We start from the raw sequence: 25,348 nt of genomic DNA, 5'->3' as shown, positions 1-25,348 counted from the left end.
ACGTTTCTGCACCCAGAAAGATCATCAAAATGCAGCATTGGACAACTGGGTTCCCTTGCTTACACGTACACAATGATTCTTCCTTTCGATATTTTCATATTTGCACTCAATAGTTTACAAAGTCACTCTGTGTTAAAAGAAATGTTTAAAATCGAGATAATAGCCAAGGTATGAGCTTTTTTGAAACAGAATGTAGATTTAGGCTATCCATCCTCTCATCGGCAAGAGGACAGCTGGGGGTGTACCAAGCTCTTCTTCAAGAGAGGCTGGGACGTCGGGGTGCTGAGGGAGAAGAGGCCTGTGGAACATCTGCTGGCCCCGTCAATGAAAGGGGAATGATAATCCTTTCTTCCCTGCTCCGGCTGTAGTGAGTCGGGGCATGGGGGGGCCTACTGTGTAGGATGTATCCTCATCTAGGGAAGCCAGTGGAATCATAAATAAGCATAAAGTGTGTGGCTCAAGTCCATTTAATCCCAGCCCTTTGGAAAGACGTTAACAGGGTTAAGGGTGGACCTTTGGATCCAGCCCAGTTCATCAAGGCCAAGGGCAGGTAAGGAGGGATCATGTTTCACCTTAAGGATCCATAATGAGGGGAAGGGACCTGTGACCCTACTGTCTCAGTTCACGCACTCCTCGATATTTAACCAAGGTGGCAGCCACGGGGAACTGGCTGGGTGGAGATGTGGCCGAGGAGAGGACAGAATACAAATTTACCCCATGACCAAAGAGAGACTGTTTCTAGTTTAAAAACATGAAGGTTTGAGATCATTCTGAGTTAGTTTTCTCTCACCCTAGAGATCAAAGATGGGACCAGCCCGTTCGAAACCTGCAACTATGTGACAACCTCAGGATTATGCAAACCACTTACAAAGAGACCACACCTGGGCCACCTTCCTCTGCAGCCGTCACTGGCCTTGTGTGGTGACGGACTGCTTGAACATGGCTGATCTCAACTGGAGGCGCTGTAAATTTAAAATATATGCTGGATTCTGAAGACAGTCCAAATTGAGCATAAAATATCCCACTAATGACTTTATACTGATTGCATGTTGAAATGATAATATCTTGGATATAGTGGGTTAAATAAAATATATGATAAAATTAATTTAACCTGCTTCTTAGTTTTTTCTAAGTGCCTTCTAGAAAACTTAAAGTGTAAAAATGCGGCTTGCATTATAGTTCTCTTGAACAGCAATGGTCTATACTAACATAATGCTACAGCTGTGAAGACCCTTAGGGATCCAAACGTATCCCCTTTCAGATTTAGAATGTCTCAGAAGAAGTTAGGGAACCTTCCAAAGCACCTCTTCCTCCTCCAACTGCAGTACCTGCCTCCTTGCACTTTTTACCAGGATAAAATTAAAGTAACTCATACTGAAGCCGAATAACTTTTCTCCAATTAATGCAACGTGTCTATATATTTAATAAGACCTTGTACACACACTAATGTGATTGAGGGTTGACATATCCTCATCCTAACCCATCAAAAATATTCCATACCTGATTCCTCCTGGAACCTTGTCACGGACAGAATTCTGACAGCCTCTACAGTGACAGATACACTCACTAAATAAAGGGTGAGCACCTTATGTCACATATATACCCGACACTTCACTTGCCTCGAGCCAACAGCTTTTCTTCATGCATCCATCAGGATGCCTCTTCTTTATATAAACACTCAAAATTTATGGTTTCATATTCGAAACTGAAAAAAATGTCAATCATGTACCTTGATAAACATTTCATAAACCCCATATATCTTTTACAAAACGTCAAACGAGGTAAAATAAAATAAAACCTGGTTTTACATAAGGTATAAGATATGCAAAGTTTTGGGCTTCCCTGGTGGCACAGTGGTTGAGAGTCTGCCTGGCGATGCAGGAGACACGGGTTCGTGCCCCGGTCCGGGAGGATCCCACGTGCCGCGGAGCGGCTGGGCCCGTGAGCCATGGCCGCTGAGCCTGCGCGTCTGGAGCCTGTGCTCCGCAATGGGAGAGGTCACCACAGTGAGAGGCCCGCGTACCGCAAAAAAAAAAAAAAAAAAAAGATATGCAAAGTTTTGATTCTGCATGACTGGACTACAGAGGTTACCACTGAGAAAAATAACTAGTTCAAAAGTATGCATCAGTTCTAGGGGAAATACACTACTTTTCATGGCTGTTGTAAAGGACCCATGTATAAACGTCTAGTGCAGTTGTGAGTTACGTAGAAGGATGTGAAAATTGAAGTTAGGATCACAGATAAGGTACCAAAAAAGAAAAAGTGCCGATAATATAATTGAAAAGTTACGTTTAGCCTTGTGGAATACCCGTTAATATGGTCTATTTAAAGAAGAGATGCTAGAAAAGCTGGGGAACAAGGTAGTCTGCGTGTCCAGTAGTGACATTAATGGCACCAGAGTATAGAAATTCAACACTGTGATTTGATCTGGTCATTAGGACCCAATAGGGAGGTACCAAGTCTCTCTCATTCTGGGTTTTGTCCCAGACACTCTCTTGAAATTATTTCTTGAAAACCAGCAGTTACTTCCTAGTCTCCAAATCCACGGTAATTCCTGTCTCTTCTTAAGAATGTAATCACTGCCTCTGTCTTGAAACTCCTTTTGGGTTTTTTTTTTTTTTTTTTTCCTCGACAGAATAGACTACTCGTGGTTCTTCTGCTTCTATCTTTCCACTTTCCTTTTGAAATTCAGCTCTGACTCCTAATTATAAATGTTTCACAAGTGTCTGGACTTGGCTCTCTTTGTCCTTTATGCTTTGAATTCCCATGTTTCCAAACACTTTCCTAACTGCAGAGAATACCTCAATACCACATAATTCAGAACATATCTGCTGAGTAGAGGAAAGGAAGAAGAAAGCAGTGAGGCAGAGAGAGGTGATGGGAGGTGCAGTGGATAATGGGGAAGTTTGGAAGGTGGAACTGCCAAGCCAGGATGAAGCCCAAGATATGGAGATGGAACAGGCAACCGATGTGGATTTGAGGTAACAATCACTTAAGTCAAGAAAGAGGAAGGACTCTGGATTCAGGACACCAGGCATATCCCCATAGTCAAATAATTTTGGAAAACACTGGGTTAAACAAAGTGAAATAGGTTTGGCTTCTTTAAGACTTTATAATGAATTTTATAAGCTAATAATGTGTATTAGAGTCTCCAAGAATAGTAAACATTACTTTCCCAACTGAAAAATGTTTTCCTCTCCGCAGAAAATCTTAAAGGACCAGTGCAATCACTGTTTTACTTTTTTATGGTTGTGTTTATTAGTATATAATGTGTATCCAGTGCTGCATTAAGTGTTCACGTGCTGTGAGAGATAAAATTAGAAGATTCCATTGCTGCCTTTGAGAATAAAACATTCTAATTAGGAAGATTAGAGAAAAGCCAAAGATAGTTCGTAATAAAATCCTATGAGATCAGACTCCAAATACAGAAGAAAAGACACTGGACAGCAAAATCTAAATGTCACGATTCTCAATTATTTGCCTTTGCTAAATATAGCAACCTAAGTAGAGGGCAAATTGAGAAACAGATGAGACAAACTGGGGAAAATACACCAGTGATATTAAACTTCAGCCCAACTCCATCGTTTCTCCAAAAATGACTACAAAGGGAACCAGTTATGATCTTTATGCAAACCGATGTTAAGCCAACATTCTAAGGTTTATTTCCACCAGTAAAAAAAAAAAAAAAAAAAAGCCATAATTCAATTGTGTACACATACTTCTCCATAGTTGTGACCAATTATTAAGAATATATGGAAATAGGTCAGTTTCTGTCTTAAAAATAATTTAGTCATCTACAATCCTCATTCTAGCGATGTGACCACATCCTTACTTTGTGGAACAGGAAAGGATATAGCCTAGTGGAGAGAGGGAAATCTAATTTAGAAAGATCAAGTATGAATCCTTGAGGGCAATAACAAAGTCCCTCCTAACCCTTAGGGGATTGGAATCACATGAGAGACAGAGGTTTGAGGGGATTGGAAAGACTGTGAGGTGGGAATGAAGGAAGAGAGATGTCTTAAGGAAAACAAAAGACAAATGGAAGAAACAAGGGAAAGAACTAGATTCTCTTTCAAGGACCTACCGTTCCATCCCCACCACAGGCCAGAATCCGCAGATTTGGTACTTTCCTATATAATTCAAGCCTGTAAAGGATACAGAAGGAAAAGTAAATAAAAGAGCGTATCACCGGCCATAGCAGAGGGCATGATTCCAAAACACACCAAAACGAAGAGGGGCGTGGAAGGTGTCCACTGGATAAAATGCATAACCGCGAGAATGGTAATACCTTCAAAACTAGTCACCGAGTAGTCACCAAGTACTGGTTCCAACAATCGGATTAGGGGCTGGCAGCAAACGTCACTGGAATGGGGTTTTAGGGTGTCCTAGTGTTTTATTTCCCATAATTCCTATTAATGTGTCAACGCACATTTTCTTCACTAGCGTCAAATTCCTTCTTTTTCTTTCCATTCTTCTCCCTCCTTTCTCAAAGAACATCAAATCTGATTAGCTTTTCCCAGACCTATTTATTTTTCAAACCTACACTTCCCACTCTTACTCCTAGAAAACCTTCTTCAGAGAGATAGGAAGGACACCCCATTAGCATTATTACTACCACACCCACAATTCCATCTCCCTCTCAACTCACCCGCTGACGCTCAAACCCCCATTTATACTCCTCAGCCCCAAAAGGGAAGATTTACTGAATTTTCTTTATTTTGAATTTGTCTGCTTGAACTTAGATCTTTCCTGTTGTCTCAAGAAAATGCAATGATACTGTCCCCGCTAGAATGCTTAAGTGACAACTTCAATGGCTCTATTCCAGAAAACATCACCTATTTAAATCAAATCATATTTTTTTCTGAAAATAGTTCCTGTCCTGCCATGTTCTTTATGGTTATCTATGAAGTATCTACCTAAAGTCTAACTAAAAATGATAAAATCTTAAGTAAATGTGAAAGGGCAAAAGTAGATTTGCCTTAATACATCTGAATGCAGAAAAAAATATAGAAGTCTTATAGCAAACTCTAGTGGCAAGGAAGTTCACAGATTAAGAGAATGACAACAGAAGTTAATTTTCATAATTAATGTTCTCTCGTAGGCTTAAAATATGTAATTTATCTATTTCATACAGGAATATTATTTTCTAGAAATTATCTGAGCTTGTGTTTCTTTGCCTCTGATATTATTACTTATTTATAAGTAGTTATAAAAATAATTAGTATCTCTTTAGCTCTAATGTTTACCAGATGACATCTGAACTACCTTATTAGGTGGGTTTTAAAAAGGGAACCAGACAACAGCAGAAATGTCCCTGCTCCTTCCCACCATGTACCCCTCCACGAAAGGGAAGATATAGGACACATATCATCTACAGAGAGACTTTATTTTTCACCACTTGGAACAAAAAACAGAGAATGAAATTTCTGAGAGGCTCAGATGAAGGACTGAGCAGGAATTAGAATGTCTCTCCCACTCTGGTATGGAATCCATAGGTATAATCAATTAATCAATCAAGCTCTCAAATGGACACAGATGCATACAACTTCTAATGCAAATAAATGAAAATATTCATAAACAGAGATGGCCCTTCTCCACAAAGATACACTTACATTCCCATTAATGTACATCTCCAAAGTGGTACATGCATAAGTAGAAAAAGGATGGATCCTTTCTCGATTCAGATTTGCTCATAACGTACAGTTACATGTATCTAAGCAGCAAACACACTCAGAGTTAACAACCCAGAGGGTAAGTGTTGAAGGAAACGAACCCAGTGAAGAGGGAAACAGCAGATGAAGTTTTAAAGGGAGGACAGTGCAGGGTGAGCAAGTAGGTGAGAGACGGTCAGAAAAACACTTCATGAGGTCATCAAATAATAAAGCTTGACGCCAAAGCAGAAAGTCCTTCTCACTCGCCTAAAATAGTAAGAGCCACGGAGGGTATTTCCAGACTTACGCATCTTTTGGCCCTTCCTGAGAAAGATCAAAGACTTGCCGTGGGTTCAGGTACCACATGAACATCTGCATGACCTTGGTTCCCTGTAAGGACAAAAAAATGACAATAACAGGGAGAAATTTCCAAATATTACCTGCTCATTTAAAGAATAAAAATAAATCCTGTTCTAAAAAATAATATTGAATTATAAACAGTATAGAGTAGCAGTTAAAATCATGGGCTTTGGCCATTGATATACATAGGTTGAATGCTTATATTAGGCTCTGTCTAACCTGTGTAACTCTGGGCAAGTTCTTTAATTTCACTGAGTTCAGCTCTCTTCTCATTAAAATGCAGGAATAAAAATGCCTAGTTCACAGACTTGTTGTAAAGATTAAATGCAATAATGTCTGAGGAGAACATCAAAGTGGTTGGCATGCAACAAATGCTTAATGATTAGTATCTATTGGCCTTTACTATCGTTATTTAATGTATGAAAATCCACATGGGGAAGTTATTAGTCAACTTATGTAATTTAACATTACTTTTTACTTTATTGTGCAGATTACTGTCTTTGCATAATATGAAATAAGGACAGTATTAGCTAAGTATGACTTTATTGAAATAAATGTTTTTAACCACAGCAAAAGTATCTCAGGCTCCCCATACTTAAAATATATAATTTCTCTAGTTCGTGCTATCAACTCTTACTTTGACATTTTTCAATTTCCACGTACACATCTGTGTCTTTTTCTCTCTCTCATAACCATTTTTGGAGTGTCTTAAGTAACTGTGACATTTATAGAGATATCATGGCAAATACAAAGCAGTTCTGGAGATCACTTCTTAAAGTGAATTGAGCAAAAATCAAATTAAAGAAGAATTTTTTTTTATTAAGCAGTATCAAAAGAGCTTTAAAATTGAGTAGGGTACCTCATTTTAGGTCACTACCAACCGTAGCAAATAATATTTGATCGGTTGGGCAGCATCCGTTGCTTATAACTATCATCTCTTTATTAGCTATCATGATTGCTCTTCCTTGAAAATACTCCTAAGTTTGGACACCTATACACTGTATTTGAGAGTCATCCTGGTACAGTAGGAATAGCACAATATTTGAGTCAGAGCTAACTTGGGTGTTCTAACTGGGTGACTGTGAGAATTTATCATCTTGCAGAAATGCAGCATGTAAAATAGGGCAATGTCTACTTTCCAAGGTGATTATGAGAATTAAATGAATCAGTCATAGTTTTGTATCCAGCACAGTATGTGGCACAAAATAGGCCTTTGTCAATGTCAGTCCCTTTCTTTTTTGTTCCTTGTTAATCTATTCATTAAACTACACTTGAGCATGTGAGGGCTAAAGTGTAGTTTATAATTATCACATTGCTATAGCAGTTGTTAACAGAGGCCAGTGTAGGTCTTTTGTTCCACAGTTCATCCAAACCTATAATTTAAAAGTTCTGCTTTATCACGTGCTTGCTATAAATTTAGGAATAACATTCTACCCTTAATCATTACAACTAATCCTTCAGTTTCGCCAAATGACATACTTTGTTTCCTACAAAATCTAGATATAGATTTAGATACATAATAATAACTAAATACTAAACCATTCTCTTCTTTCCACACCAGGCCTTGGTATCAAGTCATTTGGGGATTATTTCAAGTAATCTTCTATGTTTCATAGGTAATACCAGAGTCATTCTAATGACCAATCAGTTTATTAAAAATTTCTAACTGACTTGCTGGAAAATTAATTTTTCACTTTTAGATTCCTAGGGCAATGTGAATTGTAGATGTTAATTACTCCTTTGTTGTCACCTTTGGCTATGGTGTGCGTCTCAATTCCAGTTTCTCTTATATATACAATACTAGGTAATTAACACCTTTCAAAAACTAAAAATAAAAAGCATTGAGGTTTTTTTTTAATCTTCAAATTTCTCTAAAAGGTTTGAATGTCCACACCATGTTGGGTTTTGCTCATTTTCAATTTGTGTTAGTTTGAACACCTAATTGTCTACATTTATCCTTTTGACAAAGGGATATTTTTTAAGGCTGACAAGTTTTGCACCCCACGCTTCTAGGAGGTGCCACTTAATGTTGCAGCCTACTGGAATAATGCTCTCTAGAATTGGGCAGGGATGACTTTCATAAACATGCAAGGCTGCCCTATCAGAGTTTATATTCAGGCATGATATAATTTCTTATTTTAAAAGTAATCTTTCTAAAACACATTCATTAGCAAAAATGATAAGTGTCTGAATGAAAGTATTGCATTGTCTTAAATCAATCTTGGTGGGTAAAGAAAAGAGACCTGAAACATTTAAGTTAGTTCTATTTACTCTGCTGCTACCTCTAGGATAAGCTACTCAGTGCTTTAATAGAGATAATTTATTGAATAGAACTGAATGCGTCGACAAGTACTAATTCACCAGGAAAAGAGTAACTTATTTCTTTCTCACTGACAAGATTAAGTCTACTCCATCACCTACACAATTGACTAGCGAGTTTCAAATACTCTCATAGTCATCACATGCTATATGCCTTTTAGAAGCTGAACTTCTGTGCAAGAGTTTTATTTTTCTCTAAATGAAAAAAAAAACAGCTTACACATCAATTCTAATACGCTCTGGAGCGTGTTCTCATACATATGGTTGTAGATGTAATACCTCAATGGCCACAGAATTTTCTAAGATAGTTTGAGATTCGGTATTCCTATGGAATGATAAAACATTATTCTGTCCAGCTCCAGATATCAGGGAACAGAGTGGGGCAGAATAAAACAACCTCCAAGAAAATAGGTAGATTGTTCCAGGGGGGAACGAATAGGATTCATCCATTCACCTCCTATGTGCTAGGCACGGTTTTAGGTAAGGGGATCAGGAGATGGACAAGACAGAGAAGATCTTGTTCTCCAAAGGAAGTTCTCTGAATTATTCATGAAAAAAATATAATGATTTGGGGAGTACAGAGGCTCAATTAAGAATGGGTCAGCTCAAATAGCAGCACATCAATTGTCATCAAAGCACTGGAACTCTCATGTAGGGCTCAGTACTCTATGTTACTAGACAAGCCTTCGTTTATATCATGGAGGCATCATCTAGCTCATGAAAAGAACTGTCCAGACAATAAGAAAGATCTGAGGAAAATAACAGTGGGAGGAGGACGTAAAGAAATCTCTTAACCCAAACAATCCCAGAAGAATACCTTATTGATTCAATAAACCTGTATTAGGCTCCGACTCTGTACCCATGTGCACACCCAGGAGCTCAGGAGACCAGCCCAAAATAAATTCGTTCACTAAAGATGGTAAATGCTATGATGAAGATGTCTACTGAGATGTATGAGTGGCTGGAGGAGACACTCTTAGGCCCAACTATGGGGATTGGACGAAGGCTTCCCATGTATGACGTTTGAACTGTGTCTCGCAAGACGAGTAGAGTTAACCGTTTCTTTTTACATGGAGTCGAGGAAGAAGTTTTAGGGTGAAGGTACAAGACGTGTGAGACAGCAACACATGTCACGGAAAAACTATATTCATTTCAGTCTTCGGACCATGAGGCAGGGGTGGTGGGAGATGAAACTCCCAAAGTGAGTTGTGGATTAAGTCATGTAGGCTATGGAGCTCAGGCTTTGTTTCGCAGGAAATGACAGTCACTGAAATGTCTTAATCAGAGGAATTGGACTCACATTTTGATACATCAGTCTGACTAGAGGCTAAGGAGCTAGACATCTAGGCCCTAGACCTATCAAAGGGGCTAGGTGGCTTGGTTTAGCACTGCGGTACACTGATGTCTGCTCCTCCAAAATTCACCCTCAATGTGATGGTATTAGCAGGTGGGGCCTTTGGAATAGGCACACAAAAAGATGCCCAACATCGCTAATTATTAGAGAAATGCAAATCAAAGCCACAATGAGGTATCATTTCACACCGGTCTCAATGGCCATCATCAAAAAGTCCAAATAATAAACGCCGGAGAGGATGTAGAGAAAAGGGAACCCTCCTACACTGTTGGTGGGAGTGTAAACTGGTGCAGCCGTTATAGAAAACAGTATGGAGATTCCTTAAAAAACTGAAAATAGAGTTACCACATGATCCAGCAATCCCACTCCTGGGCATATATCCGGAGAAGACTGTAATTCAAAAAGATACGTGCACCCCAATGTTCACTGCAGCACTATTTACAATAGCCAAGACATGGAAGCAACCCAAGTGTCCATCGACAGTTAAGTGAATAAAGATGTTTTATATATATATTTATATTATTTTAGATATATAATATAAATATACATTTATATATATACATACACATACACACACAATGGGATAGTACTCATCCATAAAAAAGAATGAAATAATGCCATTTGCAGCAACATGGATGGACCCAGAGATTGTCACATCAAGTGAAGTCAGACAGAACAAGACGAATATCATATGACATCACTTACATGTGGAATCTAAAGTATGATACGAATGAACTTACGTACAGAACAGAAACAGACTCACAGACACAGAAAACAAACTCATGGTTACCAAAGGGGAAAGCGCGGGGAGGGGGATAAATTAATAGTTTGGGATTAGCAAATATACACTACTATATATAAAACAGATAAACAACAAAGTCCTACTGTGTAGCACAGGGAACTGTATTCAATATCCTGTAATAAACCATAATGGGAAAGAATACACAGACACACACACACTAAATCACTTTGTTGTACAGCAGAAATACAACACTGTAAATCAACTATAGTGCAATAAAAAAATAAAATAATAAAATAATGTTTTTGATTTATCCCTAGGTTGAGCATCGTAGAAAATAACATCTTCACTGAGGCTGTTTGTTCAGTATGTAGAAATAGTCTGGGGACTCAGATTGGAAGTTACTTCCTCTCTTTGTCTCCTCCTTCTCCCCACCTGCGTTGACCTTCCCTGGCCTGACTTAGGAAGGGCCGGCCCTGGTCTGGGGAAGCCAGTATGAGCCTGTCCACAGGCTGAACATCCCTCCCCACTATAACCTGTTGATAAGCTCCCTGGCAACTCTGATCCAGGGGTCCAGCTCATGCCACACCTGTACCCTGGGATTTCACAATGAGCGTCGTGAGCACCCAAGGCCGGGACCCTCGACTCTCAGGACTGGCTGGCCAGAATAATTCCAGTGGTCGGAACACCTGCTTACAGGGAATCGAGCCAATATTTTATAAGAACTTCAAATGGAGTATAACCCATAAAAATACTGAATCACTACGTTGTACACCTGAAACTGATATAGTATCATTAATCAGCTATAGGTCAATAAAAAAAGGACACTTGCCTAACCATGAATGTATAATCTAAGTCACTGAAAGGTGAAATTCACGACTCATGAGTGTGAAGGAGACGCAGTGTGAAAGCAGGAAACACCGAGAGGCATCAGAAGGGTCCATACGTCTCAGGTACAAACATGTTAATGAGTCACACGGGCATCCAAGAAAAATGATAAGTTTTGAAGTTAAAGCAGCCATAAGCGTAAGAGAGCGGGCCTATTTCTCAGGCCCTCAGGTTTCCACACCGGGGAGGGCATCATGCGGGAATAAAGTTTCTCTTTCCTGTACTACCTCTTTTCCGCAGGAGGAGACACTCAAAGTTGATAGCACAGCCCCTAATTCTAGTGACTATTCCCTCAAATAGTTCACATCCCACCAATAATAGCCGTGCCAATAACCTCTAAAGCTTTGCAGAACACCCAGTACATGTCTACCTGAAGAGTGTTAGAAAAACAGAGACAATTATTCTGAAGCATCTGTTTAAAAGAGGGATTGTTTAAAAAGAGGACATAAAAGCAGTCCCCATAATGTGTGCAGCTCAACGTACTCCTGCCAAGTGCTGGAAAATTTCCGAACACACATAAAATACTGAAGGAAAAAAAAAGCTGTAGGTATTTCACTTGCCAGCAGATGGCGACATCGTCTAGTCATTTAAAGAACAGAAGCCTAAGCAAGTTTTGTGCGTGTGCGTTTTAAGTTTGAAGTCTAAGCTTCAAAAACAGAAGAGGGGAGTGCTTTATATCTAGATACAGATGAGCAGAATAAATCAATCCTTTAAAGGCAAAAAGCAGGATTTAACAACAAGAACAACAAAGTATTTCTCTACTGATTGCTGTCAGCTCTTGAGAATCAGTGTGGTCTCAGCTGTAGCAACGCTGGCACCAGGGAGCGTGTTAGAAAAGCGGGATTTCAGAGCCACCTGCGACTCACTGAATCAGAATCTGCATTTTAACATGATCCCCAAGTGAATCATATGCACATTAAAGCCTAAGAAAAAAAACCCCATGGCTCTCCACACTGGCTAGACAAGAAAATCTACTAGGAACTTAGACCAGTTAAGGGGTCCTTTCCTCACAGGTTCTTAGCACGGGGTGCAGCAGACATCGGTCTTTAAAAGCTGCCGGGGTTATTCTGACATGAAGCGAGGGCTGAGAACCACTTCTCTGAGCTACGAGATGAGCCTCCTTGAAGAAAGTAAGGACAAGCTGAGATGCTATTTTTCAAACAAAAAAATAAACTTTCATCTCAAATAACTTCTCACCCACTGTGCTCCTCACACAAAGCCCAGGTAATCTCAGAGACCCTGATATGACTCTTACTTATGTTTTCCTAAATGTGTTCCACAAAAGACCTACATCAGAATCATGGGAGATGCTTGCTAACCGGTAGCATTCCTGGGCCTCAACCCAGACCCGCTGCATCAGATTTTATGGGGTGGAGCATTTCTAACAAGTGTCTTCGTGGGTTTTATTTACAAACAGTTTGAAAGCCTCTGGACTATAAGAAGGGAGTAAGGGGCACATATTCAAATAGAATTTACCTGGACTGAACACTAGTGTCAGGCGGAAATTTCCTGAATTTTCCGGAAACTGAAAATTCCTAGATAAGAATTCTAATGAGTGATATTTCAAAGGTTCTCATGACTGAGGATGTCAAACAAATACAGAGGTCATGTTACTAATCTCAACTTGTCTGTAAGGTAAATAGAAGTGAATGGTCTCCCTTCTCAAAACAGAACAGCACACTATGTAAGGCTTGAACACAGAATGCTGCAGAGCGAGAAACTCCAGGTAGGAAAGGGTATGCCCCCCACCCCATTTCTCCTTCCTTGGGTTCACCTGCTTCCTTTTCACTGCCACCCTCTCTTCCCCTTTGGCCCTTTGTCTCAACTATGGCTCATTTGGGTCCGAGAGAATAAAAGGAGGAGGGAAGGGCTCCCCTGGTGGTGCAGTGGTTGAGAGTCCGCCTGCCGATGCAGGGGACACGGGTTCGTGCCCTGGTCTGGGAAGATCCCACGTGCCGTGGAGCGGCTGGGCCCGTGAGCCATGGCCGCTGAGCCTGCGCGTCCGGAGCCTGTGCTCCGCAACGGGAGAGGCCACAACAGTGAGAGGCCCGCGTACCGCAAAAAAAAAAAAAAAAGAAAAAAAAGAAAGAAAGAAAGGAAGAAAAAAAAAAGGAGGAGGGAAAAACTATGAGGAAACGAGATTCAAAGGAACTGAGGAATAAGAAACTCCTTCCTCTGATTGCGTTTTGCCAGATGGGATGGTTTGCTTCATCCTCTGACTCCCCATCCTATGGCTGAACGTGCCCTCGTCTGCAACATGAAGGTCATGTTATGGTCACAGCTCAGGAAAGGCTAGCCCTGACAGGGGAGTGAGATCAGCCCTGACCGTGACTCTGCCCTGCTCACCACAATCGGGGGATCAAAGCTGTACCATCCTAACACTGAAGAAGGAACCGTAAACACACGAAGCCGCTGGAGGTCAGTTTGAATGATTCTAAGTGTAGATGGGTGTTTGGATTTCTTTACAGCTTTCTCCACATTTCACGCTGTGCTTAGAAACAATGCACAGTGTTCTTCATATTTATTAGGCCTAGTAAAGAATTCTACTTCAGAGGGGGAATACAGAGAAATTTAAAGTTTTGTAATATTAATTTTGATTTGGTTAGTCACACTTCTGAGAATCCTAGATATTCCGGAGGTGACATCTTCAGGGCAATGCGTTCACAAGCCAGAGTGCAGCAAGTGGCAGAAAAGTCGCGAAGCCTTCTCTCACAGCTGGCCATCTAAAAAATTTGAACACCTCACTGTGATCTCAAATTCCTCAAACTCATTTCAACCTCTTCCCCAAAATAATTGCTTCCCTTTCCTGAAAACCCATCAATAACAAAGCCACTTTCCAGATAATTAGCTGGAAAATCTTGATGCTCTACTTCCTTTTATGTATCCTCTTCATCCACGTGCCCATCTATCCATTCATCCATGATCCATCATTAGTCCATCTGTCCGCCCATCCATTGATCAATCCGTCCATCCATCGAGCTATCCCTCTATCTGATTTTTAAATTTTTAAAAAAATTTTATTGAAGCAGAGTTGACTTACAATGTTGTGTTAATTTCTGCTGTACAGCAAAGTGATTCAGTTTATATATATATTCTTTTCCATTATGGTTTATCACAGGATATTGACTATAGTTCCCTTTGCTATACTGTAGGACCTTGTTGAGGGAAGGATTAGGAGTTTGGGATTAGTAAATGCAAACTATTGATATTATATATAGGATGTATAAACAAGGTCCTCTACCCGATTTATGCTAAGTGAATAGACTCTTGACTTATATATATATTCTCTATGTGTCTAATTAATCTTCCATTATATTACTCCTTTATTTAAAAAATATTTTTCAAAACTAAAAAAACTTTAAATAGCAAAAAATAAGTTTTCACTATATAAATCCAAAATCCTCAGCCGGGTTTTAAGACACTGCTCCCTAGGTTCATTCTAACCTCTAATCACATTTCTAGTAACTTAATAGGCATCCTCTACTCACCATACTGTACTCAGAATGAATCATTTTCATCACAACATCCCATCTTCTACACATACTGCTTATTAAACAATTATTTGTTCACTGTTCTTTGCCGTATATTAGACATCATAGGTTCAGAGGTGCGGCCCCCGGCATTATGGACACTGTATCTTTGCAGTAAAGGCACACGTGGAGCACTTATGCTGCAATTCACATGATACAGGTGTGTGCCATGGACGATAGGGGCATAGTGTACAGGGCGATTAATTTTGAGCAATAGTTCAGAAAGGTGCTACAGTAAAGGGTGAACAGCAATGTGACAAGAGAGGAGGAAGAGGACATGACTCCAGTTTTCTCTCCTCTGCACAACTGAGTAGTACACATCTTCCATTTCGGCCACTTCCCTGACACGTCACCGCTTGCCTCTGAGCTTCCACAGCACTTGCGGTCTGATCCACTCAATTTACAACTCACGTATATTTAACGTTGCTCAGATTCTTTCCCCCATTTGCCCCTTTTGTGTCATTAACAAACACGATATCCTTATCACTTAGGCGTCCATGAACTGTTTTCTATTTAGTGAAAGAGGAAGCAAACTTAGATCACCTCTGAAGTCCCTGTCTTTAATCATTCATACAGAGACTGAAACAGCAACAGGCTGTATCTTAACTGGACCGTCCCCTCCTCAAAAGCAGAGATCACCTACAATTTTCTCAATGCCCTAGAGAAAAAGCTGATGATAATTTAACAAAGGCATTTTATATAAAGACTGCTGTGATAAAATATATCAGACATTAACTAGCATGGGGTGGCTCAGGTGGCCAAAATCATGGAGTTAATTACATTAGCTTTGCTCTGTTCCTTGGTCCCCAACCACACCCCCAATCCTAGTTAGGCTACAGCGAGCCCAGAGATAGAGAGGGGGTAAGATTCAGGGCAAACTGAACCTCACTCCTGAGAAACTCCTCCAATGGCAGTGTCAGGCTCACCATCTTTACAACATGAAGATAATCATTTAGCAACTCAAAAGAGCAGAATGTTGAAAATAGATTATTTCCCTGCTTACAGCACGTTTCTTTTCCCTGTTCTCTACAATGTTAATACAGACTTTTAACACCAGAATTATTATTAAGAATTTTGAAGAAAGGAAGGAAAGGAGGGGTAATATTTTCTTTAAATTACAAGCTCCCATAAGAGAAGCTTTACTATAATGAATGCGATCTGGAAAAATGCCCATTAACTTTAGTAATAAGAACATCATTTTGGATCAATCCTAATTCTACGGCTCCCCTCCTTATAGGGGGTGACTAAAGAGTTTTAAATCTTTTAGCTGTTTAGCGTGATACTTCAGGGAATCTGGTCTCAAAATGTAAAATGTGCACTTCCCTTCATGGACACAGGAAGTATTTTATCATCCAGTCTCACGTGAAAATAACAGAAAATCACAGCCCACAGAAGAGTATTGATAAGAAGCCTCAGAGAGTGGGAAGAAAACTAGATGAGGAGACAAAGACCTGGATTCTAGAACGATTTCTATCCTTTAAAGAGCTGTGTGCTTTAGATATGTCATTACATTTAACTTTTCTAAGGCTATTTCTTTATCCTCAAATGAGGCTGGTAACTAATGATTCTATAGGACTTGGGCAAAGACCAAACGAAACCTGTGAAACAGAATATAGTTTTGCTAGCCTTGGTGGTGTCTGTTGTTCGTGATTATCACGAACAATAAATCATTAATCTCTCCTTCCTCTGAAGAGAGGGAAAAAAGCAGTCGGGTCTAAATTACAATAGAAAGAAAGAAAGATAAGTTCACGAAGGGCTTCCTAACTATAGGAGTTGAGAAACCTGAAACATATCAACTAAGAGTTTATAGAATGACCTTTCTTGAAAATCTGTAAGGAAACTATCAGCAGTTAGGTTTTTGAGTACCTCTAGTAAAGCCTTATGTGGAAGTAGATGGATAGATCCTAGAACCTCTAGGCTTTGCCTAGCCCAGTCATGTGTGAGGCTGTCCCTTGCTGGAGAAACTGGTTGTCTTCCAATGCTAGGGGTCCTACGTGGTGCTATTTCACTTGGTGTTGGGAAATGCGTTTTCAAGAAGGCATCGAAGCCTCCAGGTGAAACTCATGAAAACTGACTTACCTGGTTGCCTCCACTCTTGGGGTTCACAAACACAAGCAAAGGTTTCATGAGAGGAGAAGAGATAGGTTTTATCACAAAAGGACGACCTTTGTTTTCCTAATGAAGAAAGAAAGCAGAACTATTGAGACATACATCTGTGACTTCAAAGGCAGCCCCAAAACAATGAAAGTGAGAAATTACTAGCACCACCGCTACCCCCTTACCCCCCGAAAAAAACCCCGCCCCACCCCCCCAAAAAAACTCTGCATCTTGTTTCACAGGGCTAACTCAAAGTAAGTGAGAAAGTATCTCAAGCTATAACTTGCTCCCAAGAATTAAGCCACGCCTTTGTTTTTATTCTGTATACTCAAAGCGTTCTAGAAACGTTCTAGCTCTTATCTTCATCTTTATAATCTTTGGGATAATACTTCCACAGCCAAGTGCAAATGCTCTGATTCTGAAGTGGCAGGAGGTTTCATATATATATATTTTAAGGAATATATTTATTTATATACTTATTTATATATATTTGTGTGTGTGTGTGTGTATATATATATATATATATATATATATTTTTTTTTTTTTTTTTTTAAGGAACAGGCAGAATCCCAGTGTGGTTAGAATGAGGTGAAGGAAAGAGTGGCAGGAGATAGAGCGGAAAAATACGCTTGGCCAGGTCAAGTCAGACAGAGGCGGCTATGGAAAGGAGGATGGATTTCACTGGACCATCACCCTCAAACACTTACTTCAGTTCCTCTTTTACTGGCTTTTCTTTTAAAGCTTGTTCTCTTCTTCTTCCGATTGGAAGCCTTCAGCGAGTTCTGTAGGGAAAGAAGGGACCACCTGAGCTCGCAGGCAGACGGCCCACGAGCTTTCCCATGCAGAACCATCTAGAAGGTGACGGCAGCACATGCTGTTCGACGTTCATGCTTCTCATGCTTTGACACTTCCAAGCCACTGCTCATGGGTAAGCCACACACAGAACCCAGTCGCGTGCTTCAGAGTGAGCGACTGACTCCCCACCACACGGAGAGGCAGGGACTTAGAACCCTGGAGGCTCTCATGGACTCACATAACAACACATGTTATACCTGCCAACCCTCCCAGTAAAAATGGAAGAATCCCAAATTCTCTGAGGGGCTCCAGTCTCCCGCCCAACCAGGTCCGTCTCCCGCCCAACCAAGTTCAAGTTCATCTCCTGGTATGGAGATCACCTATGTGGAAATGTAAAAAAGGAGGCCATTTTTCACGTTTTCCTTTTTTGTGTTTTTTTTTTTCTCTTTTTACTTTTTATAGGGAATGACCTGTTCATAAAATGACTCAACCCCACTGGAACTTTATGATCCAACTCCCCTATCAGCATTAATGGCTTGGTTTTAGAATGCAAAGACTCGAGTTACTTATAATAATAGAGTGGGAGCCACTGCTCTTCCTTTCTCTGGCTAAAGACCCATTAGTTTAAAAAGTCCTCCCTCCCCTGGTAACATTGATTTTTTTTTTCCTTCTCATAGAATTGCATCCAACTTGCTGAAACACAGTGACCCCAAATTTACATTCCTAGTCTTTCTCTTTCTAGGGATTTTATGGACCCCAACTTTGTGATTATTACAGCTATTTATTCTTAATATTTGATACAGATGCTTCGAGAAGAACCTCTCTCAGGGGACAGTCACAGCTCACTGGCTGAAGACAAGGCAAAGCCAGATTTAATTAGTGAAAAGCCAATAGTTAATTAGATTGCCATCTTCATAAAGGCAAGCTATTACTACCACGTCATAGAGTTTTACAGAGTGTTGAAAGCCTGAAATACAAAATTCTTAACTTAAAGTCTTATATAAGTATATACATCTGCATTGTTTGAGCAATTAAATGTTTTCAAACAGCTTGAAGAAACTTAGGTATTCATTCTTCAACATTTTAGAGTACTTTTTCTTAGCATTCAAAATAAACCTTAGTCTAGAGTACATATAGTAAAACATCCAAGTTACAAGACTGAAACTATTTAGTTTTTATTTTACTTTCATTTGAACCATGAAAAAAATAAGTTGATTTGTGGCCTGTGCTCACCAAGGACGAAGGAAACTTTCTTGGACAACCATTTGTCCCAAGGTTTTCTTCCCCCCATCAGATTTTAAAAGAGTCTTCAGGTTCTCTGAATCTCCCCAGAAATCGGAAGTTCATGGGTGTTCGAGATTCCAGGTGATTTGTCATCACTCACTCTAGACTATACTTCTGCAAACAGATCTCCAAATTTCCGAATTCCTCTTTAAATGGGTGTACTGCCGTGCCCCTCTTTGGGAAACTTTTGCATTCTTCGAGTATTTGCTATATTTTGACTACTTTCAGTTTTATTAAAAGGGAAGAAAAAATTACTCGGAACCCTTAAACTTTTAATCAGCCAAATATTCCAAGAAGAATGCTGAAAACTATTAGACCGACAGAAGCTGTATCTACTTGATGGCACTCAGTGATGCTCTGAGTACTGGTACTTGGGCCCCAACAAACACTCTTATTTAATTTGTTTGGGGTGAAGCCCAGGCAAAGATACTTTTTAAAAGCTCCCCAGAATAGAATAATAAAATAAAATAAAAGCTCCCCAGGGAATTCGAATGTGTAGCCGGGGTTGAGAACCCCTGTTTGAAGTACAAAGGGCAGAGTGAGTAGCCATATGTACTGCGGTAAAGCCAATCACTGCAGTGAGGAACGTGAGGTGTGGGATCTGCCAGGCTCGGTGTGAATTCTGAACCACCCTGTCACTTAGATCTGTGACCTTGGCCAAGTCAGTCAAACTTCTGAAATAACAGTTTCTTAATTTTAAAATGAAGTTGATAATACCTACCTCACAGGACAGTTGTGGAGTTTAAACAAGAAAAAGGATGTGAAGCAGTTAACTTGGTATCCATCCCATGAGAAGCACTTCCATAAATGTCAGTTGCCTCGTTCATAGCTCTATATCCCCAACACCCAGCACAAATGCCCGGCACACAGTAGGAACTCAAATCGTTGTGGAAATAATAAACCAATATTTTTAGAGTTCACAACATTGAGTGAGTCTTTCCTGATTTTGAAAAGGATCCTTAGGAAGTGAGTGATTTTTTCCTAACTTCTTTGCTGTTTTCGTTCATTTGGTGCCAAGAGCAAAGCAGGACCCCAAGTGCTTGCAGGAGCACACTGTCGGCCTTGCTTCTTGACAGGACTCGATAATTAAACTCCAAGAGATAGGTCGAATGCATCAAGCTGAGGTTGTTTCCTAAACTTGCCTGATCACAGAAATCATAGTTCTTCAGGTGATTCTGATGATCAAGTATGTTTGAGAAACAGAGGGTTAGAAAAACACATCAAAATAAGGCTTGATGTCCGAAAACAGGGCAGGCGGGGAGCTCAACTCTAACAGGGAACAGACACACAAAACGGCCTTTGTTTTAAACACAGATACAAGTGCTTCTGAGCCTCACCGAGCCACACACATCTGAGGCCATCATCCCACAGAACAAGGAGGGGGCAAAAATAAAGCACAGTGGTTGACTTACAGTACCTGGACGCTTCTATGTGAGCTCTGAGTAAGCTTACAGCCCTACGGATGGTCAAATAGCAAAAGATAAGCAGTATGGAACTTCACAGCACACATCCAAATTCCCCAGGCTTCCTTCTGTTCCCGTGTAAATATGTATCTCTGTCTCAATATATCACTTCTTTTAGAAGGCAGCGTAATTCAACGAGGAACAGATGGACGTGAAGGCAGATTCGGGCTGTGTTTTGGCCAAGACAAGTCTTCTAGCCTTGCTTATCCACACTAACACTTACCCTGCCTGGTCAGTATTGTGACAGCTAAACGAAACATGCTTTCCAAGAATGTAAAAATTATGCCAAGATGTTATTGTCTAGAATTGTTGGTGATACAGTCAAGAAACCTTTAATACTTGTCCTGTGTCCTAAAACAAAGCAGCCCTTTTAACAAGGGTGGCTAACTCAGTGATGCAAAGGGCTCACTTTGCAAGTTCAACACTTTCCAAACAGTGAAATACTGTGCTCTCATTTGGATTTTTACATTCTTCTGATTCCAACAGCATTCACCCCCTGTACATTCTGTGCCCACTCTTTTGTTAAAGTCCTAAGAAAAGATAAAGGCCTTTTGTTTTCTTGTACCAGGTATTGGGCCGAATTACCTTGCCACAAAAATGATCCTATCAACACAATCTTTATCATAGTTATGACTCCTTCCTGGGCTGTTACAAAATCTTATGGGTGAATCACTCAGCTGTGAATGAAGCCTAACGTACTACTCTTATTACCCTTCAGGGATTTCCTCAGGTGATGGGATCACAAAGGATCTAAATAATAACAGATCTAAAGAGAAGATATCTCACTTCATCATTCCAAATGGAGCCCTCCTCCATCATACACTGGACAAAACTCTGATGGATAATAAGAGAGCAATCCATGGACTTTGTCTATTAAAGAACGTTCTCACTCTGCCCTGCTTCAGCTGTACCATTGCAGCAAAGGTTGTTGTGAGGACAGGTAAGCAGAAGGATCAAGAAAACTCATTCCAAAGTTAAGGACAGGGTCTCCGCAGCTTCTCAGGCGTATTTGGCCAAATCACAGCAAGTATCGCTTGACCTTTAGAACTAATCAAACGAAGTCACTTGGGCATTGAGGGAGATTGTTGGCCATTGCTATTACATATCATGGGGTCCCCAGCAATTTAAGATCATCCAGTCATAAGGAATAAGGACTAGCATGAAGAAAGGCAACACAAGGCTAGGCAGGAGTTGATAGCAACATTTTTATAAGTAGACCATTAGAAAGAATATGAATATCCATTGGTAAGGAGTTGGCTTAAATAAACTGTAAAATGTCCATAGTGTGGGATATATACAGTAGTTTTCAAAAGAGTCAAATCTGTATGGATTAATATAGACTTTTCCCTATGATTTTTTTTTAACTGGGAAAGCCAAATTTTAAAGCATTAAGTGGAGAACGATGTTAGTTATTAGAAACGCAGTGTCCCCCCGCCCCCCAAACTTAACCCACAAAAAGTTCACGTCACACAGGTCTTGCTCCACCAGCTCCAAGTGCTTACACTCGCATCTGAACATCTTTAACTCGTCCATCCAGTCAAAATATCATCTGCTAACATTTTCAGTCCAAACACTGACATCTGTAACTTTAAATATACGTTTACTTTATATCAACAGATTCAGGTTTGGTTGTTGAAATTTGGTTTTCTTGTCATTTTAGTTCCTTCCAGTCAACGACCGTCCATCATCTTTTAACTTCTAGGTCTCTCTAAGTAATCTGGTGACGAAACCCAGCAAATCATCCAGGCAGCCCTCATTTCCCTTACCATCAAACTTTCATGCAGCTCCCAACTCCACAGCTGGTCACGGAGTAATTATCCACTCAGAACCAGCCATCTTTCAACAGAGAAGGAAAATATATGGTTTAATTCCACCTCTGTACAACCCACTTCTCCTGACCATTATACACACCAGCAGATTTCCTTTACTCTTCTTCTCTCATCTGTTTAGACACAAACATCACAAATAAAGCTGACTTTATTTGATGACCCATCTTCACTGCTGTTCTCAGTTATGTCCTACCAACTTACATTGTTCTTCCTCATCCCTCTTCCCAGGGATGCCGCCCACATCCTTCAAAACCAAGCACAAATGACAGATTTTCCACTGAGCCTCGGCTGCTCTCCACGACTGAAGCTGCTCAATTCTGCTTCATGTCTTCACTGTGTTTCTACATCTTAGGTGGCATTTACCCCTCTCTGCCTCAGATGTGTAGGCATCTCACTGACCAGGGCTATTTCAACCAACCTGTCCGGCCCCTTCCTCTCACCACCATATATGTATCTCTCCCACGAGATGAACACTGAGCAAAAAGACAAACCTTCCCAGACATCTGAAAGCTACTCTTTCATGAAAGATTTACATGTGGCTGAATTCCTCTCCAGAATCCACAAATACCCTGACCAATGATTTAGATGGCTGTGTCTATTTTCCCCACTGGGGAGTACACTCTTTGTGGACATCAAATGAACATCTAATTCATCTTTGGACCTCTCACTGCATGTAACAGCATCTTTGAATGTGGTTCATTAAACATTTACTTAATTCAATTAAGCCTCTTCTCCTTTATCGTTTTTAAGCAGTGTCATAGAAAAATAAAGAAATATATAAAGGAAAGATATATAAATTCTAAAAGTTGAAAAACATTTTATCTGTTCTTTATCTACTTTCCAAATTCTATTTTTTTGGATCACTTCCCAATACCTCCAACAAATTCTCTAATCTTACTGCTTCCACACCATCACTAACAGGTTGCCACCCATACTCCACACTCTACAAACTATAGTTTTTATGGTCATCAATGCTCTGGTCCCAAACACAAGGACTTTTCTCAATCCTTGTGATTTTTCTCATGTCTACAGAATTTAACATTGATGATTGCCCTATTTTTCTTTTCATTTTTAATAATGAAACTTTAACGCAACCATGGTTCTCTCTCTATCTCGCAGGATTCTCTTCCTCCTCTCACTTTCTGGGTATGGATGTTCTCCCAGTCTTCTTCCGTTCTTTTATTCAGTAAATGATCAGGTCTTGACTCGCTCCCATGGGATGGGCATTGTGCTAGTGAATACACAATCCCACTACAGTGTGAAAGACAACAGTTACAGTAGTATTTCAAGGTGCACTTGGAAACAGAGTAGGTGCCAGGCTATGGCCCCTATCCTTGTCTACTTCTACCCTCTCCATTGGAAATCTCATCCTCTTTACATCCTCTTTCACCGTAATACAGATGGTTCAGGGATCAGTAACTTCTATCTTGACCCCCGTATGACTACCCACTGCTGCTATCTGCCGTTGTGTGGCTTCACCTGATACCCTGCACCCCTAAAAGTCAACAAGAAGGAAAATAACAAGAGCTAACATTTGAGTGGTTACAATGAGCCGGGTGCTGTCCTGTGCGTTTTATTTTTTCTCTTTTAGTTCATTAGTCCTCACGAAAGCCCTATGAGTTAGGTACTAGTATTATTTAACCTTTGCAGCTGAGAAACTGAAACAGAAGAGATTAAGTTGAGATTAACCAAGTTAGTAAGTGGCAGAGCAAGGTTATGAACCCAGGCAGCCTGGCTTGCAAGCCAGAGCTCTTCAGAACTACTCTACGGCCACCCTGCCCCCAAGCTCATCATACACTACCCTTTACATAGAACTTAGTTAATTGATTAAATTACTTAATGGCGTTGGAGCCCGGAGGAGGAGGGACCACCAAAATTTTAAAACTGACTCAGCAAGGCTGGCTACAGTAACACGGTAAGGCAGCATGGCATATCATTAAAAGCCTGGTTTCCAGAATCACAATTCTTGGGTTCAAATGCCATCTCAAACTATTCAATAATTATATAGTCCCAGCTAATTTATTTGACTTTTCTATTCCTTATTTTCCTTAGCTGCAAAATGGGACTAATAGGATACCTGCCCCATAGAGCACTGTGATGATGAGATACTGAAAGTAAAGTACTTAAAATATTTCCTAACACATGTAAAGTGTTCAATAAATGTTAGCTTTCATTCTTATTATTATGATGTCCTGAATCATAGAAGATAATAAAAAGGTCCGTGATGAAAAAAATTTTGGACTTTAGCATCCAGACTGTGAACTACTCTCCAAAAAACACCCCCACCAACCAGCCACTTAATAAAAGTTGCTAAGATACCAACTTATTACTCTGAAAATTTAAGGGCAAACAAGTAAGCATTTTTTATGTATTTGCTGGTCATAAGGGAAAGGTCTCTTTATAGAAAAATTGTAGCTAAAAAATGAAGAGTAAAAACTGGAAAAATCACCCTTTAGCAACCCCTAATGAAATAACAGGTTTAGGTAACAATTCTTAATGGATAAAATTATAGATGAAAGACTGATGGACAACTTTATAATAGATGGATTAGGATGACAGCTCCTGAATTCACAGATCAATCTTAACGTCACTAAGAGTGAACAACCTGATATCATGTTCCTTTAAAAGCTACACTATAGAAAAAGATACCATTACCCATATTGTCCTTTTGCCAAGAAATTAAACCTGAATCTAATGTCTTTATATCTAAATATTTCTACAAGGAATATGGGCCATACGGAAAATCATTTTAAAACACATAAGCATACAATCAGCCAAAATTAAAATATGAGATAGTCTACAGGTTAAGTGACCCAATTTATTCAATAAATAAATGGCAGGAAAAGTAAGAGAGGAGATTGCTATAGATTAAAAGAGATTTAAGAGATCAGTCAACAAAAAGGCAGTTGTAGACTCTGGATCCTAATTTGAAAAAAATAACTGTAAAAAAAGATATATTTGAAACAACCAGAAAATATTTTAAGGATGCCACCTCAAATTATTTAATTTTGATGGGTGAGATAATTGTATGTAGTTGTC

At 39.9% G+C, this 25,348-nt stretch overlaps 1 protein-coding gene across 1 annotated transcript in view; it reads right to left on the bottom strand.

The window, feature by feature from the left end:
* DGKI (diacylglycerol kinase iota) overlaps positions 1 to 25,348 on the bottom strand; it is a 450,391-nt gene that overhangs the window by 199,247 nt on the left and 225,796 nt on the right. The window contains 5 exon segments of the mRNA XM_032642953.1: positions 4,085 to 4,145; positions 5,959 to 6,041; positions 16,921 to 17,016; positions 17,222 to 17,224; positions 17,646 to 17,720. Of these exon segments, the coding sequence (XP_032498844.1) occupies positions 4,085 to 4,145; positions 5,959 to 6,041; positions 16,921 to 17,016; positions 17,222 to 17,224; positions 17,646 to 17,720 (318 nt within the window).

Source organism: Phocoena sinus, chromosome 9 (genome assembly GCF_008692025.1).
Source record: "Phocoena sinus isolate mPhoSin1 chromosome 9, mPhoSin1.pri, whole genome shotgun sequence".
Taxonomy (NCBI): Eukaryota; Metazoa; Chordata; class Mammalia; order Artiodactyla; family Phocoenidae; genus Phocoena; species Phocoena sinus.
The sequence above is the reverse complement of the archived record's forward strand: the minus strand, read 5'-3'. Positions and strand labels throughout refer to the sequence as shown.